This window comes from Mus caroli, chromosome 4 (assembly GCF_900094665.2).
Source record: "Mus caroli chromosome 4, CAROLI_EIJ_v1.1, whole genome shotgun sequence".
Classification (NCBI taxonomy): Eukaryota; Metazoa; Chordata; class Mammalia; order Rodentia; family Muridae; genus Mus; species Mus caroli.
This window is the reverse complement of record NC_034573.1, coordinates 37,048,557-37,061,318: the sequence shown is the minus strand read 5'-3', so window position 1 is coordinate 37,061,318 and position 12,762 is coordinate 37,048,557. Positions and strand designations below refer to the sequence as shown.

Sequence of the window (12,762 nt, the reverse complement as noted above, 5' to 3'; positions counted from 1 at the left end):
ATGGATATGAGAGATTCGGAAATTCACTCATAGCCCAGAAGAGGCTGAGGAGATGCGAGGTCCAAGGACCTCCCAAGTCACAGATGTCCAGTGAGCTGAGAGGGGTCGGGAAACTGAATGACTAAGGTGACAGATGATTGCCATAGTTCTGTCTTTACAGAACCAATCCACCTCCTTCCCTTCCTCCCAAACTTGGCCAGGCAAGAAAGTCTTCAGGCCCACCAGGAAACACTCTCTAGTTTCTTTATTTTCATTAAGTTCCCCCCCCCCACTCCCCTTCTCTCCTTCCTCCTCTCTCTCTCTTTCCCCCTTCTAGTTGTGTGTGTATGGACACACACATCTACACACACTTCCACAGCAGCTTATCTTGCCTCAGATAGCTTGGTTTCTAGGATCTCAGGGACCCATGGGCCAGAAGAGTGTGCTCAGCGCAGACATGGAGACAGGACAGTTTCCTAGGTCCTGTGTGTCCACCGAGGCCAGAAGAGAACACTGGTTCAGAACACCCGGATCCTGAGGTTGTGGGTCTCAGGGAAGACACAAGATAATATTTAACCTTAAGTGAGTGAGATCACTCTAGAATTCCTAGTGCAGAAGACGAAAGGGCAGGATCAGGCAGGGTGGGATCCACTTCACACATAGCCTGGTTTGGGAGTAGGAGGAAGAGTCTCCCACAGGAAGAGCCTCGTGTCAGAGGGCAGGGGCCTTCGTCACTGTCTCTGCCCCAGGATGAAGAGTGAGTCAGAAAGGTCCTGAGAAGCCCAAGGTCCACCTGTGTGGAGCCAGGCCCAGCAGAGGGCAGCCATTATTGTGGTCTTAAGGCTGTCTTGGGTCTCTCTCCAGCAGTGTGGCTGGCGTGCTTAAAGGTAGCCATTTTTGTAACCACGGGGTTCTTTCTCACCCAGACCCACAAGGTCCTGAGAATCAGAGCTATCTGGCAGGGATAGGTGGGTGAGATACCAGGACAGACAACCCCATAAGATTATGGTTCAAGGGGCAGGAACTATGTTTAATGTCCATCATGGAGCCCAGGTCCCCAGCCAGAACCTGTTACCATGCTCCATCTATATTCTTTGTGCCCAAGCTTTAAAAAAAATCATTTTTTTTTATTATTTATAAGTGTGTGTGGATGAGTGCATGTTCTTGACGAGGCTGGACTTGTTAGATCCCCGTGAGCAGTTGTGAGCCGCCTGATGTGTCCTGGGAACTGAACTTGGCTTCTCTGTAAGAACAGGAAGTGCTCTTAACTGCTGAGCCATCTCTCCAGCCCACTTGGTAGCCAGACTTTATTTTTGGGAGTGTGCCTATTCTCATCAGTGAGAAAGCCCTCCATGTCCTGCAAGGAATACAGTGTCTCTAATTCAAAGAGAACATTTAGACAAGTGTGTTAGTTCTCATGTTGACAGCTTCTGAAGGGGCTGGGCCCTCTTTCTCACAATCAAGGGCATCTTCTTCGTAGGCAGCTGGGCTGTGGCTTCTAGCGTTGTCGTTTGGGGTATATGTTCTGGAATTCCAAGAGGTCAGAGCTGATAGGAAGAAGGGGTGAGCCTTGGCATATGCTAAGGTTGACTGGCTTTCCTGGGGTGCCCAGGACCCTGGAAGGAGGCTGACAGTGGCTCTGTGTTCCTGCCTGCACCAGGGTTACTGCTTCTGCGCAGAGGCTATATTTTTAAAATACTTTATTTTTTTTTCATAATACTGTCATTACAAAAAAATACAAAAAACTACTATAAAAACATTCAGGGGCTTGTCAAAGTGAGAAAACCTAAGGACCCCACCCCAGGACCAGCTGAAGCAGTTTTCTCCCAGCTCCTTCACTATTCGACTTCTATACAACTGTGGGAGTGGGGTGGGGTGGGGTGGGGTGGGGTGGGGGGGTCACACAGGCAGAGAGGGGCTGGGCACTTCCAACACAGCCTCCAAGAAAAGTAAGAAAGAAGCAGCTTCACACAGCACAAAGGGGGGCTTGGAAGTTGGGGTGGCTGGGCCCTGAGTTCAGAGATATGGGGGGACCTGTGATCCTGAATCTCTTGGTGGGGAGCAGCTGCCGCCTGACCCCAAAGCCCTTTTCCTTCCTGACGCTGGCTGGGAGATGGGTCCTGCCCCACCTCTTAGCTGGGATGGTTCAGCCCCTTTTTTCTTCTCTCCACCCTTGAACACTCCCCAGAGCAGCTGAGGGGGACAGATCCTCCAACTCTGTGCGGTGTAGGCAGGGCAGCTGTTGGGGAGGCTCCTGAGTGTTGGCTCACTTCCCTGCCCCAAATGAAAAGTGTCTCGTGCTCAAAGGACAGCCTTGTTCACAGGTAACAGGCCTTCCCTTCCTATCTCCTGTCCTTTATTGTCTCCCGGAGAGACAGAGACCATTTTGGCAAATGTTTCATGTGCACGGACACTTGTGCAGTGGCCTCGGACACTACAGACCCGCCCAGGGTGGGGTGGGAAGCGGTGTCCTTTCTATCCTCTTTCTCCAGAAACAGGAGAAAGCAGAAGGGAAGGGAGAGGAAAAGTGTTAGCAAGGCTCAGAGGGAGGAGGGCATGCTATTTACAGGCAGGACAAGGAATCTATAGCTCCGAGTAGCTCTCAAGTCTCTCTCCAGCCACTGCAGTGGGAACTGGATTCAAAGCACGTGACAGAAAATTGACCCCTGGTCTGGGCTAGCTCTCCCCCACCGCCCTCCCATTCCCCCAAAGCAGCCCAGCTCCGAAAGGGGTCGGGAACAGGAACATTCTCCTGAAAATCAGTGGCTTTGCATTTTAGAAAAGTGCCAGTGTCCAGTGGACATCCAGCCGGGTCCACGTGAGATGGGGTGAGTGTGGGGGTATTGCTGTGGTAGGCTCCAGACTGGCCAGGGCAGAGCCTAGGAGCAGGGGAGGTGCTGCTTAAGGATCTGCCGCGTCTGTGGGGTTAATCTGTCTGGGAATCGAACTTTGAACTCGACAATGAGGTCTCCCCGCTGAGTGGGCACCTTGGGGAAGGGAAGTCCCTCCCCACGGAGTCTTTTCACGGTGCCTGGCTTGATAACATCATTGCAGGGTAAAGGGATCACTCGGCCATCAATGGTGGGAATGTTCACGGTGCAGCCACACAGCGCCTGGAAAACAATAACGCAGAGTGAGGGAAAAGTAGGCAAAGCGTGGAGAGGGAGGAAAATGATGTACACGGGAAAAGACCATGGCAGGCAGGCAGGCAGGCAGGCAGGCAGGCAGGCAGGCAGGCAGGCAGGCAGGCAGGAAATGATTCCTATCACCCTCTAACAGACAGAAAGACAGACACACAAGCACATACATACACACACATACCTCCTTGAGGCTGATGAGGGCACTGTAGAGCACGTTGGTGCCATCTCGGCGGAAGTGTGCATGAGGCTTGTCTTTGAGCACGAAGACAATGTCGGCTGGGATGTTGTCAGGTGTGGCGTCGCCCTCTTTGGGGAAGGTAATCTTGGTACCTTCTTTCCAGCCTCGTTTGATGACAATGTGCAGGATTTTGTCCTCGGTGCGCACAGTTCGCCCGTCAGGGTTAAGGCGCCGCCTTGTGATCTTCATCCGTTTGGTGGAGCCGTGGTAGATCTCCTCCAGGGACACCCGCAGCTCGTGCACCACAGGGGGGTCCTGGACCTTGCGCCGGGGGTACAGTGGCTCTGGGGCTCGCCTTGGACCCCTACTCAGCCCATTGAAGCCAAAGCGGCCAAAGGCACCAAATGGGTCTTCATCTTCATCCACATCCATGTCGTCGGGGTCAAAGCCACTGAAGGGCCGAGTGGAGCGGCTGCTGGCAAAGAAGATATCGAAGGGGTTGGAGCCACCAAAGAAGGAAGCAAAGGTGGCGTGAGGGTCCCCATGAAAGGTGTAGTGAAAGGAGCCACCGGAACCACCTGAGGAACCACCGCCGGTCTTGAGGCCTAAAGGGGACGAGAAGTTAGGGGCAGTGTGGTCCATCCTCGCCCCACCCCAGTCCCTTCCCTCTGCCACTAAATACTGGCTCCCTGGCTGAGGGAAGTAAGCAGTCTCTAACCCCCAGAGAGGACCACGCTGACAGAATGAGAAAGGCCTTGGAGGAGGTTCATTTCTACTCAATTGAATATATACTTAGGAATGTGTACATGGCATGGTGTTGCATGTCTGTAATCTCAGTACCCTATAAAGTCTGAGTAGGAGGATTGAGAGTTTTAGGCTAGTCTGGGCTGAATACTGAGACCTCGTCTCAAAAAGCAAACTAAGACAAGCTGCATCCCGAGAGTCCGTCAAGCTGAGTTAACCCATACATGGGAAAGCCAGGCCTGGGAGACTTAGAAGATGTGACTTAAGTTATATAATTATTCCCACTCACAGTCCAAAGATGCCTCGTAAAGGTTGCTTTGTTGGCCTCGTATTATATGACAGGCCACACCTGACTCCCATATCTCTACGAGACAGCCAGGCTTTGGCCACAGAGGAGGCTAATCAGTGAGCTGTCCTGAATTTAGTGTGGACACAGTTTAGGAGGAAGCCCTAGTTCCACTCTGCTTCCTCTCTCCCTACAGTTTGCTCAAACTGGAAATCACGAGTTCTCAAAAATTAAGAAAACTCATTGACATGAAAATAAGGAGCTGAGCCGGGCATGGTGGCGCACGCCTTTAATCCCAGCACTTGGGAGGCAGAGACAGGCGAATTTCTGAGTTCAAGGCCAGCCTGGTCTACAGATCGAGTTCCAGGACAGCCAGGGCTACACAGAGAAACCCTGTCTCGAAAACACCAAAACAAACAAAAATCAAAACAAAACAAAACAAAAAACCCCCAAACAAACAAGAAAAGAAAATGAGGAGCTATTTTCTCTAGGAAAAGAAAAAAAAAAAAAACAAAAAAACAAAAAAACAATCACTTTATTTGCATATTGTGATCTAGTATTGTACAGCTTCAGGGACTGTGTCATTCACATATTGTACAGACACAGACTATAATGAACCAGCGCCCTAGAGTAACACCATACCAGCCCTGCATCCCACATTTAATGTGGAGCAACCACCACAAGTCAATGGCACCACGCAAGGGATGACCCAGCTGCTCCCTCTTGTCTGAGGGACTTGGGTTTCCGGATGGCGTTTTGATGGTGGATGCTTGGTGGAGCTGTAGGAAGGATGTGGATTAACACAGACTGATCTGGGACCTATAGATTCAGGGGTGGGGTCCAGGCTAGAGGAAGGGCCCCTCTCACTGAGGCTTACTTGTTTATTTAGTGCTGGGGGTGGGACCTAGGGCTGTGTGCTGCTCTAGACAAGTGCTGTAGCACTAGGCTACATTCTCAGCTTTTTGTGAGGTCTTTTATCTAAAATTTCAATTTGTCTCAGGAACCTGGGCTTAAATGATTTTTTTGTTTGTTTGTTTGTTTGTTTCATGTGGCCACAAGGACAGATTTGGGTTTCATTAGAGAGGCCATGTATGTAGCAGGCACTTCGGGGCTCGTGGCAGCTGCCTCTTAACCCCTTTCTTAAGACCTGGGGGAGAGGGTCTGCTCTTTCTCCCTGTTGAAGGGCAGCTGTGAAGCAAGTATAAGAAGCTAGGCAGAGCTCGGTGAGAGAGCAGGAGGCTGGCTAGATGACAACAGGGGGTGATTCTCGCTGTGGAGAGTTCTACTCCACCACCCACCCCACTTCAAGCAGGGAACAACTTGTCCCAAGCCAAGCCAGTGCTGCACACAAACTCTGTGTACAATGATTCTGGCTGGCTGTTGAGGAAGAAGCAGGGTGGACAGCAATATAACTGACTTCTCAAGGCTACTTCTGCTTCCTTCAGTCCCAGAGGTTTCCCCTGGGTCACAGTGCACTTGATCTATCCCAGGACTCAGTGTCTAGGCTTAGGGTCCGAGTCTGAGTGTTGCCTTCACTTCCTCCCCCACTTGAGGGGGAGGAAGTTTCTGGGTAGCTTCTCCCATCTTCCTATCAAAGGTTGGGCTAAGGGCAGGAGAGAATGCAGTTCTGAGACTGGCCACACGGGGGTGTGGTGCCCACACTGCTTCCCTCTTTCCCACTCCCAATACTTCCCATCCTCCCAACTTAGCTGGGAGGATGCTGGGGATTTGAGCAGGTGCCTGGTCTCTCTGAGAATTGACAAGCCTGGGAATAATCAGGGAAAAATGGGATGAGCTCGCAGCATGGAGACTAAAGCGGGGGGCGGGGGGAGCGGCGGCTGGGAAGATGGGGCACAGGGAGGAGAGAGGCAGAGATGAGCAGGACACAATGTGAAGAGGGGACACAAAGAACATTCTCTTGAGCCCCTGCACTTAATCAGGAATAGTACATGCCATTTAGCCTGGTTCATTCTGAGGGTAGACTGGGGAAATCGAAGGGGACAATGAAATAGCGGAGGATGTCGTTAGGAGGAAGGACAGTTCTTCCCAGGAAGGAGAGTCCTCAGCTGTGACAATGTCTCTTAATATAGCCTGACAGGTGCCCATGGCTGGCGGGTGGCAGGCGCCCCGAGGGGCAGGCCCAGAATTAGCAGCTGCATCATGCCTGTGGGATGTGCTGGGAGGAGCCACCCTCCCAGGGACTTTATTTGGGCCTTTCCTGCTGCCCTCCCTGTGCAGGGCCACCAGCTGCCCCTAGGGAGAGGGTAAGATGCCAGCAACATCTCCCCTTCCACTCCTGGACCCCTGCCACTTCCTCTGCCATCCTAAGGGGGATTGGGGGGGTGGCAACAACCGGTTCCACTCAGAACTCTAGGAGTTAATTCGTTGGCTGGCTAGTCAGGGGGCAGACTTTTTATGCTGATGAATGTAAATGCCGTCCGTCCTCAGAGAGTCACAGGCTCTCTCTCTCTCTCTCTCTCTCTCTCTCTCTCTCTCTCTCTCTCTNCTTTATCCTTTTGTAGCAAGAAAGACTTATCCTTTTCTGAACAATAAACACCTTTGTCACTACTTGAAGTTGCTATTCCTGGTTGTCAACTTGACTATATCTGGAATGAACTACAATCCAGAATTGGAAGGCTCACCTGTGATCCTAATCTGGAGGCTGGGAGATACAAGTTTCTGACCTGGATCTTGAGGCATTGTGGATATGAATTCCAGAAGATTAAGACAGGAAGACCTCTGAGTTCAAATTTATCTGGGATTAAAGGCATGGTTGGACACACCTTTAATCTGGGTCACACCTTCTGCTGGAGACCTACATAAGGACATTGGAAAAAGGAAGATCTCTCTCTCTCTCTCTCTCTCTCTCTCTCTCTCTCTCTCTCTCTCTCTCTCTCTCTCTCTCCAACCTTTCTGATCAGCCAATGAAGCAGCGGGGACTTCAGGCAGGACTAATAAGGCTGGGAAGGGAAGAAGGTGGGGGGAGGGGGAGGCCTCTGGCACAGTCTCCAGGCCTCTCTAGGGCCAGAAGGGGACGAGGGAGGGAGAAGAGTGGTGGGGAGGAGAGTGAGTCGGGGCCAGGTGAGTGAGGGAACTTGCCTCCCTCAACGCTGCTGCTGCTGCTCCGAGAACCAGGGCTCACCCAGGGCTCCAGACAAACGGGGTCTGGTGCTCTGTCTCCTTACCTTCCTCGCCATACTGGTCGTACAGGCTCCGCTTCTTAGGGTCACTCAGCACATCGTAGGCCTCAGCAATCTCCTTAAACTTCTCCTCGGCGTTGGGCTCTTTGTTCTTGTCTGGGTGGTACTTCAAGGCCATCTTCCGATAGGCCTTCTTGATCTCATCCTCGTTGGCCCCAGATGGGATCCCAAGAATCTTGTAATAATCTTTTCCCATCACAGCCACTGGACCGGTGCTGGGTTCCTTGTTCCTGAAAGAGCCCAGGGCCAGTCTTTGATGCCCTACTCTCTACAGCGCAGCCCCACTCCTGATGATCGATCCTGCAGTCCTTAAATGACTCCCCGTGTGACCTTCAGTAGGTCATGCCTATTCTCTGGGCCTCTGTCTCCCCATCTGTAAAATGAAAGTTTTGGGCTAGATGATGTCTTCCCGTTCTGACATGAACCATTCCATGATTCCCTTCTCAGCTTCTGGCTGAAGATTGTGGCCTACTTCTTGGGGCTAGGCAGAGGCCCAGGCCCTTGGGGCCAGCCTGAGGACCCCCGAGAGGCCCTTCTGAGTGAAATGGCACTGTGGACTGACAGACACACACAGAAGCTGGCGAAGGTCAGTGCACTGAGTGAGGTCACCTGAGCTTCACAGTCTCTCCTACGCCACACCTCAGGCATGATGCCCGGGCTGAGGACAGCTGGGTCAGGAGCCTAGGATGGGGAACAGGCTCCAGTCTCCAGCCAGCTGAATTGGGGTATGGGAGTTTGGAGTCTTTTCTGCCACCGGGGACCCCAGATCTCTCTGCCCTTGTCCCCCAGACTATGCTAAGCCTCACATGTGACTCAGATTACAGAGTGACTCACACCTTTGGAAACTGCTGTTTCTAACACCCTCGTTAGCAGGGGGACACTCTCTCCCCCAGCCAGGGTAACGGTGCCTTTACTCATTTCCCAGTATTTACACACTGAAGTGTGATGTGACTACTTGTCTGCACTGCCTAAGCACCAAAGGCAGTGAACAAAACCATCAGAGAAACGGCCTTCTTAAAGCCTAGGTGCCAGGAGACACATGGACACTGACCTCTGTGTCCTAAGTCCCTTTGCTGCAAGCCCCTCCTCTACCTACCCTTACATTTTAGGATCTGACTCCATGCTAGGCTAATACTCCTAAGTGGGGCCCAAGGACATCAAGCCAGGGTTCCTACACTCTTAACCAACCGGCTCCCATCAGTGGACCTGTGGAGGATATGAAGGGAGGGGACATGAAGGAGTGGCCACGTGCCATACTTTAGCCTTTTTGAGGTGTAGCCAACCCTTGTTAAAACAGGGAGAACCAAAGTCTTTCTAACAATGTCCTGGCAGCCAGAGCTGAGGCCTGCCTTTCTGCCCCTGACTACCTCACAGTAGTAAAGTGTACAAGGCATCCTGGCAGGAGTGAGGGCTGTGACAGTTAAGGGGGCCCCAGATAGGCAGGGAGAGTGACCTTAGCTCCTGCCTGCTGCAGGTGGCTAGGTTGACTCATGGTACTGAAAGCCACCTCACTCTGACAAAGAGAAGGCACTATAAAGGCGGGTACTCCCCCATCTCCCCACACCAGCATGTCACGCCTGTGGGGGAGCCTGGAGTTGGGGGAGGCAGAGAAGAAAGATCATCTGGAGGAGGGCAGCCATTTTCGGAAACGGCATTAAAAGCAGTCTGAGAGGGAGATGGGTGGTCTGCCATCTTTGCCTCAGCCCACACTTTCTCTCCCTCAGGACAGGAAGGAACCTAGAACAGCAGCAACAGGGTGCCCAGGGAACTCCACTGGCTTCCAGGCAGAGGGCAGTGGCCCAGCTTACCAGCCCACCCACCGTTTGTGGTCCTTCAATACCTTTTCCCCACCACAGCCAGCTTCCTCTCCGGCACCCACCTGCTAGCTGCTCTAGACCCACAATTCTCTTGCCTCTACAGACACAGGGCAAACTCTCAGGACCTGCCTCCTTTCCCTCCTTCTTTCCACCCTCCTTCCCTCTCCCTCCCCACAAGCCACGTGGTAGGATGACAAAGGAGCCCCAAGGCATGGCTCTGCCTTTGATGAAGAATGAGTATGTCAAGGTAGAGCTAGGGATGAAAAAAAATGAGGACAGATAGCAAGAGGGACTGTCAAGTACAGGGAGGAGACAGGGTCTGACGGACAGGGATGAGAGATGACAAAAGGAAAAGGCTGAAGTGGACCACAGGTTACTGATGGGTTGGGAGGGAGAACCTAAGAGCTGAAATATTGGAGATATTTGTGGAAACATGAGTTTGAGAGAGAGATGAATGACATGGGGTACAATTCATTCAAAAGTACAGGTGAGGTCAAGGGGACTCATGCACATACCAGGGGGAGATGAGGATAACAGGGAGGAAGGAAGGAGGCAATGCAGGGAATGGCTGATGTGGAGAATCTGACTTGGCATGGGTATGAGCGCCCTTCTCAGGAGGGACTTACCGAAACTTTACAAACCCATTCAGCGTCCACGCTCGAAGTTTTAAGGGCTCCAGCTGAATTTTAAACATCAAGCTGGCTAAGAAGTCTTCTCCCCAGAAGTGTGGGAAGCTCCGGAAAGCTCCTCGAGCCTGCAGTGGGGGTGCTGCTGGGGGTGGGCAGGACAGCACTGTGCGCTTAAACATGCCCAGCCAAGCCCCTCACCTCTGATCGCTCCACCGGAGCCTGCTTGGGACGCTGTAGCTCTGGAAGCCACCTCCTCAGATTCCCAGAGGCCGTGACCCAGCAAGGCCTGTATCGTGCCCAGGGAGATGGACCCGGTCCCCAGGAGTAGAGTGCAGAGAGAGGATCCAGTGGCCACCTGCTCTCAGGTGCAGCAGTGTCTGGCTGAATGATGTGAGCGCCTGTTCGGCTGTGTGACAGTGAGGCTGGCAGTGACAGTGTGTAGTTGTTGAGTGGCAGCGTGTGTACCTGTGACAGGTGTGATAGTGAGGGCCTGAGAGTCAGTGAGCTCCTCTCGCCTCTCTGGGGAGGACCCAAGCCCAATCCCCAAGAACCTACTCAATGAAGTCACTGACGGGGAGTCTCCTCCCCCGCAGATGGGCGGGGAGGGGCGGGGCAGAGCCGAGCCTGGCCCGGACAAAAGGCGCGGCAGGGAGAGGAAGGAAGGGGGTTCGCGCGGGGGAGGGGGGTCGGTGATGTCACCCCAGCTGGCTGGCTGGCCTGCTCAGAAACGCCTCCGCCCGGCGCAACCCAATCCGACCCGACCCAACCCGACCCTTGTCGCAGACACCCAGCACCTGGCAGACCCCGAGCTCCCAGGCCCCTCACCCCTACGACAGAGGAGACTATGGGCCCACGGTGTCCCAACCCCCCATACCAGGACCTCTCTTCTCGACGCCCCACTCCCGGGACCCCCGAGTCCTCGCTCAGCGCCCTCACCGGTGAGGAGCTGCGGGCGCCGCCGCGGTCCTTCTATCAGCCGCTGCCCCCTCCCCCGGCTCCGGCTCCGCCGCCTCCACTCGGGACAGGAGTCGCCTGCCCGCCGGCCGCAGACAGCGGGACCGGGAGCCCGCCCCCACGGCTCCGCCTCCGCGCTTCCCATTGCACGGTCTATCCGTCACTCAGCTCAGACTCTTCTGTGATTGGATACCTCTCAACGAGCGTCCGGGTGATAGCCACCTCTTCTCCGCCCCTGTCACCCGGCCACACGCGCACACATTCCGGGCAGTGATTGGTGTGGGTGTGATTGGTGCCCTCTGGGATCAATCAACCACACCTCTTCTCCATCTCGTCGTGTTATTGGTGAAAAGAACATAAGGAGGCAACTCCAGGCGCCCTTTGATTTTATTGGCTGGTCCCTGTGATTTCGACCCAAGCCAGTGGGGGCAACTATATTAGTCCAGTCTCCAGTATGAGAAGGTGAGACATTCTAGCCACCGCCTGAGTCCAGGGAGAACCTTCTGGAACGAGTGCAAACTCAAAGACAACCTATTAGGAAAGCTGCACTCATCAGTTGTTGGTGACACCAGGCATTCTTTCGAGTCGAAGGAGAGGCAAAGGCTCTGGATCAGTGCCCAAAGCTCATCCCTTCTTACTCGTCTTCTATCAGATTGTGATCCAACTTGACCTGGCCTGGTTTAGCTTTCCCTTGTCTTGACCTGGGATTGACCTGCCATGGTTTAACTGTAACACAAAACAGAGTCGGATAGAGCTGAGATTCTAAGTGCCCCTGTGACTACCCTCTGCGCTAGTAACTGGTAACACCTTCCTGACTCTCTGTCCAGATGCCCTCCATCTTCAGTCCTTTCACACCGGCTCGCTTAGGAGCAGTGGCTTCTCAGCCACTTGGAGTCCACAGTGTCCAGTTCAACCTCGTTATAAACTAACCTTCCATCTTCTCCTCCTCGCTGCCCGCGCCCCGCCCCCGTCCTTTTTCTTACCTTCTGTGATAGCTGGTCTTCCCTCACACCAAATTTCTGCCCTGTTCTGTACCTTTTTACTCCCCGCTCCACCTCCCGCCTTCTGTCTTAATTCTTAATTCAATTCCCTGCTTCCATAGTCTGCAATCTCATAGCTCATAGTTCCCCCTTTAATCTTTTACCTCAGCTTTTCATGATCCTCTTTCTTAGCACCCTCATGCACTGTCATCTCTGGCCCCCCAGCCCCCTAGTAAATCATTAAATCTCAGCCCCAGTGTCCCCGATACTCGGAGCAGGCGGGCCTGCGGAGGCGGTCGCCAGCGGAAGCCGCCGCTCCAGCAGACACCGAGCTTGGCGCCCACGTTACTGTCTCCCAGGCCCATCTGTGCTGGAGGGAGCGGGGGTGGATGGGGGTAATCTGGGGGTGAAGAGGGGGAGGGGGTTCTTGGGAGATTTGGTGACAAAGGCTTGAGAAAATTCTCTTACCTTATTCTTCGCCAGTTCTCAGGACCGGATTTAGATATCTATGAGGCCATGAAGGGCAGTTGGAACTGTAAACTGAGGCTTGGAGTACCTAGGCCCCAGAATAGGGCAGGAGAGGGGACTGGGTGTTTGGGGGTGGGGGGCAAGTTCTGCATATTCGTAACAACCCTTCTTTCCCCATTGTTCCACATGAACTCCCAAGTGTAAAGGAATTTGAGTTTAAAATAGGAAAAGGAGCTAGGGTGAAAAAAGGAGTTGGGCAGAGGGGCAAGGAAGGGGGTGTGGAGCCCGCAGTATGGGGACTGAACAGGTATCTGGTTGAAGGAGGTGGGATGGGAACTGGATAAGGGGGCCGTAAGATGGGGGTGGGAGGCAAAGACGACCTGGGCA

At 53.4% G+C, this 12,762-nt stretch overlaps 1 protein-coding gene across 5 annotated transcripts; it reads right to left on the bottom strand.

Moving 5' to 3' along the window:
• Positions 1-983: 983 nt before the first annotated feature.
• Positions 984-11,100, bottom strand: Dnajb5 (DnaJ heat shock protein family (Hsp40) member B5). 5 transcript variants are annotated; one of them, XM_029476755.1, is made up of 5 exons: positions 10,910-11,047; positions 9,971-10,438; positions 7,513-7,757; positions 3,301-3,902; positions 984-3,092 (listed from the first exon to the last, which is right to left on the bottom strand). In XM_029476755.1, exons 2-5 carry the CDS (start codon positions 10,150-10,152, stop codon positions 2,859-2,861), a joined length of 1,263 nt encoding a protein of 420 aa, XP_029332615.1. In that variant the 5' UTR covers positions 10,153-10,438; positions 10,910-11,047; the 3' UTR covers positions 984-2,858. The 5 variants fall into 5 exon arrangements, with proteins under 5 accessions (XP_029332615.1, XP_021015418.1, XP_029332614.1 ...); XM_021159759.2 differs by having other exon boundaries at positions 1,661-3,092; positions 9,971-10,115; positions 10,910-11,100; XM_029476754.1 differs by having other exon boundaries at positions 1,661-3,092; positions 9,971-10,112; positions 10,910-11,100.
• Positions 11,101-12,762: the final 1,662 nt, after the last annotated feature.

Excerpts from the sequence above, each read along its gene's own strand:
- Dnajb5 (XM_021159759.2), bottom strand. The coding sequence starts at position 11,072 with ATGGGAAGCGCGGAGGCGGAGCCGTGGGGGCGGGCTCCCGGTCCCGCT. Across the intron at positions 10,116-10,909 it reads GCGCCCGCAGCTCCTCACCG|CAGCACCCCCACTGCAGGCT; the intron begins GTGAGGGCGCTG and ends GCCCACCCCCAG. Across the intron at positions 3,903-7,512 it reads CGACCAGTATGGCGAGGAAG|GCCTCAAGACCGGCGGTGGT; the intron begins GTAAGGAGACAG and ends CGTCCCCTTTAG.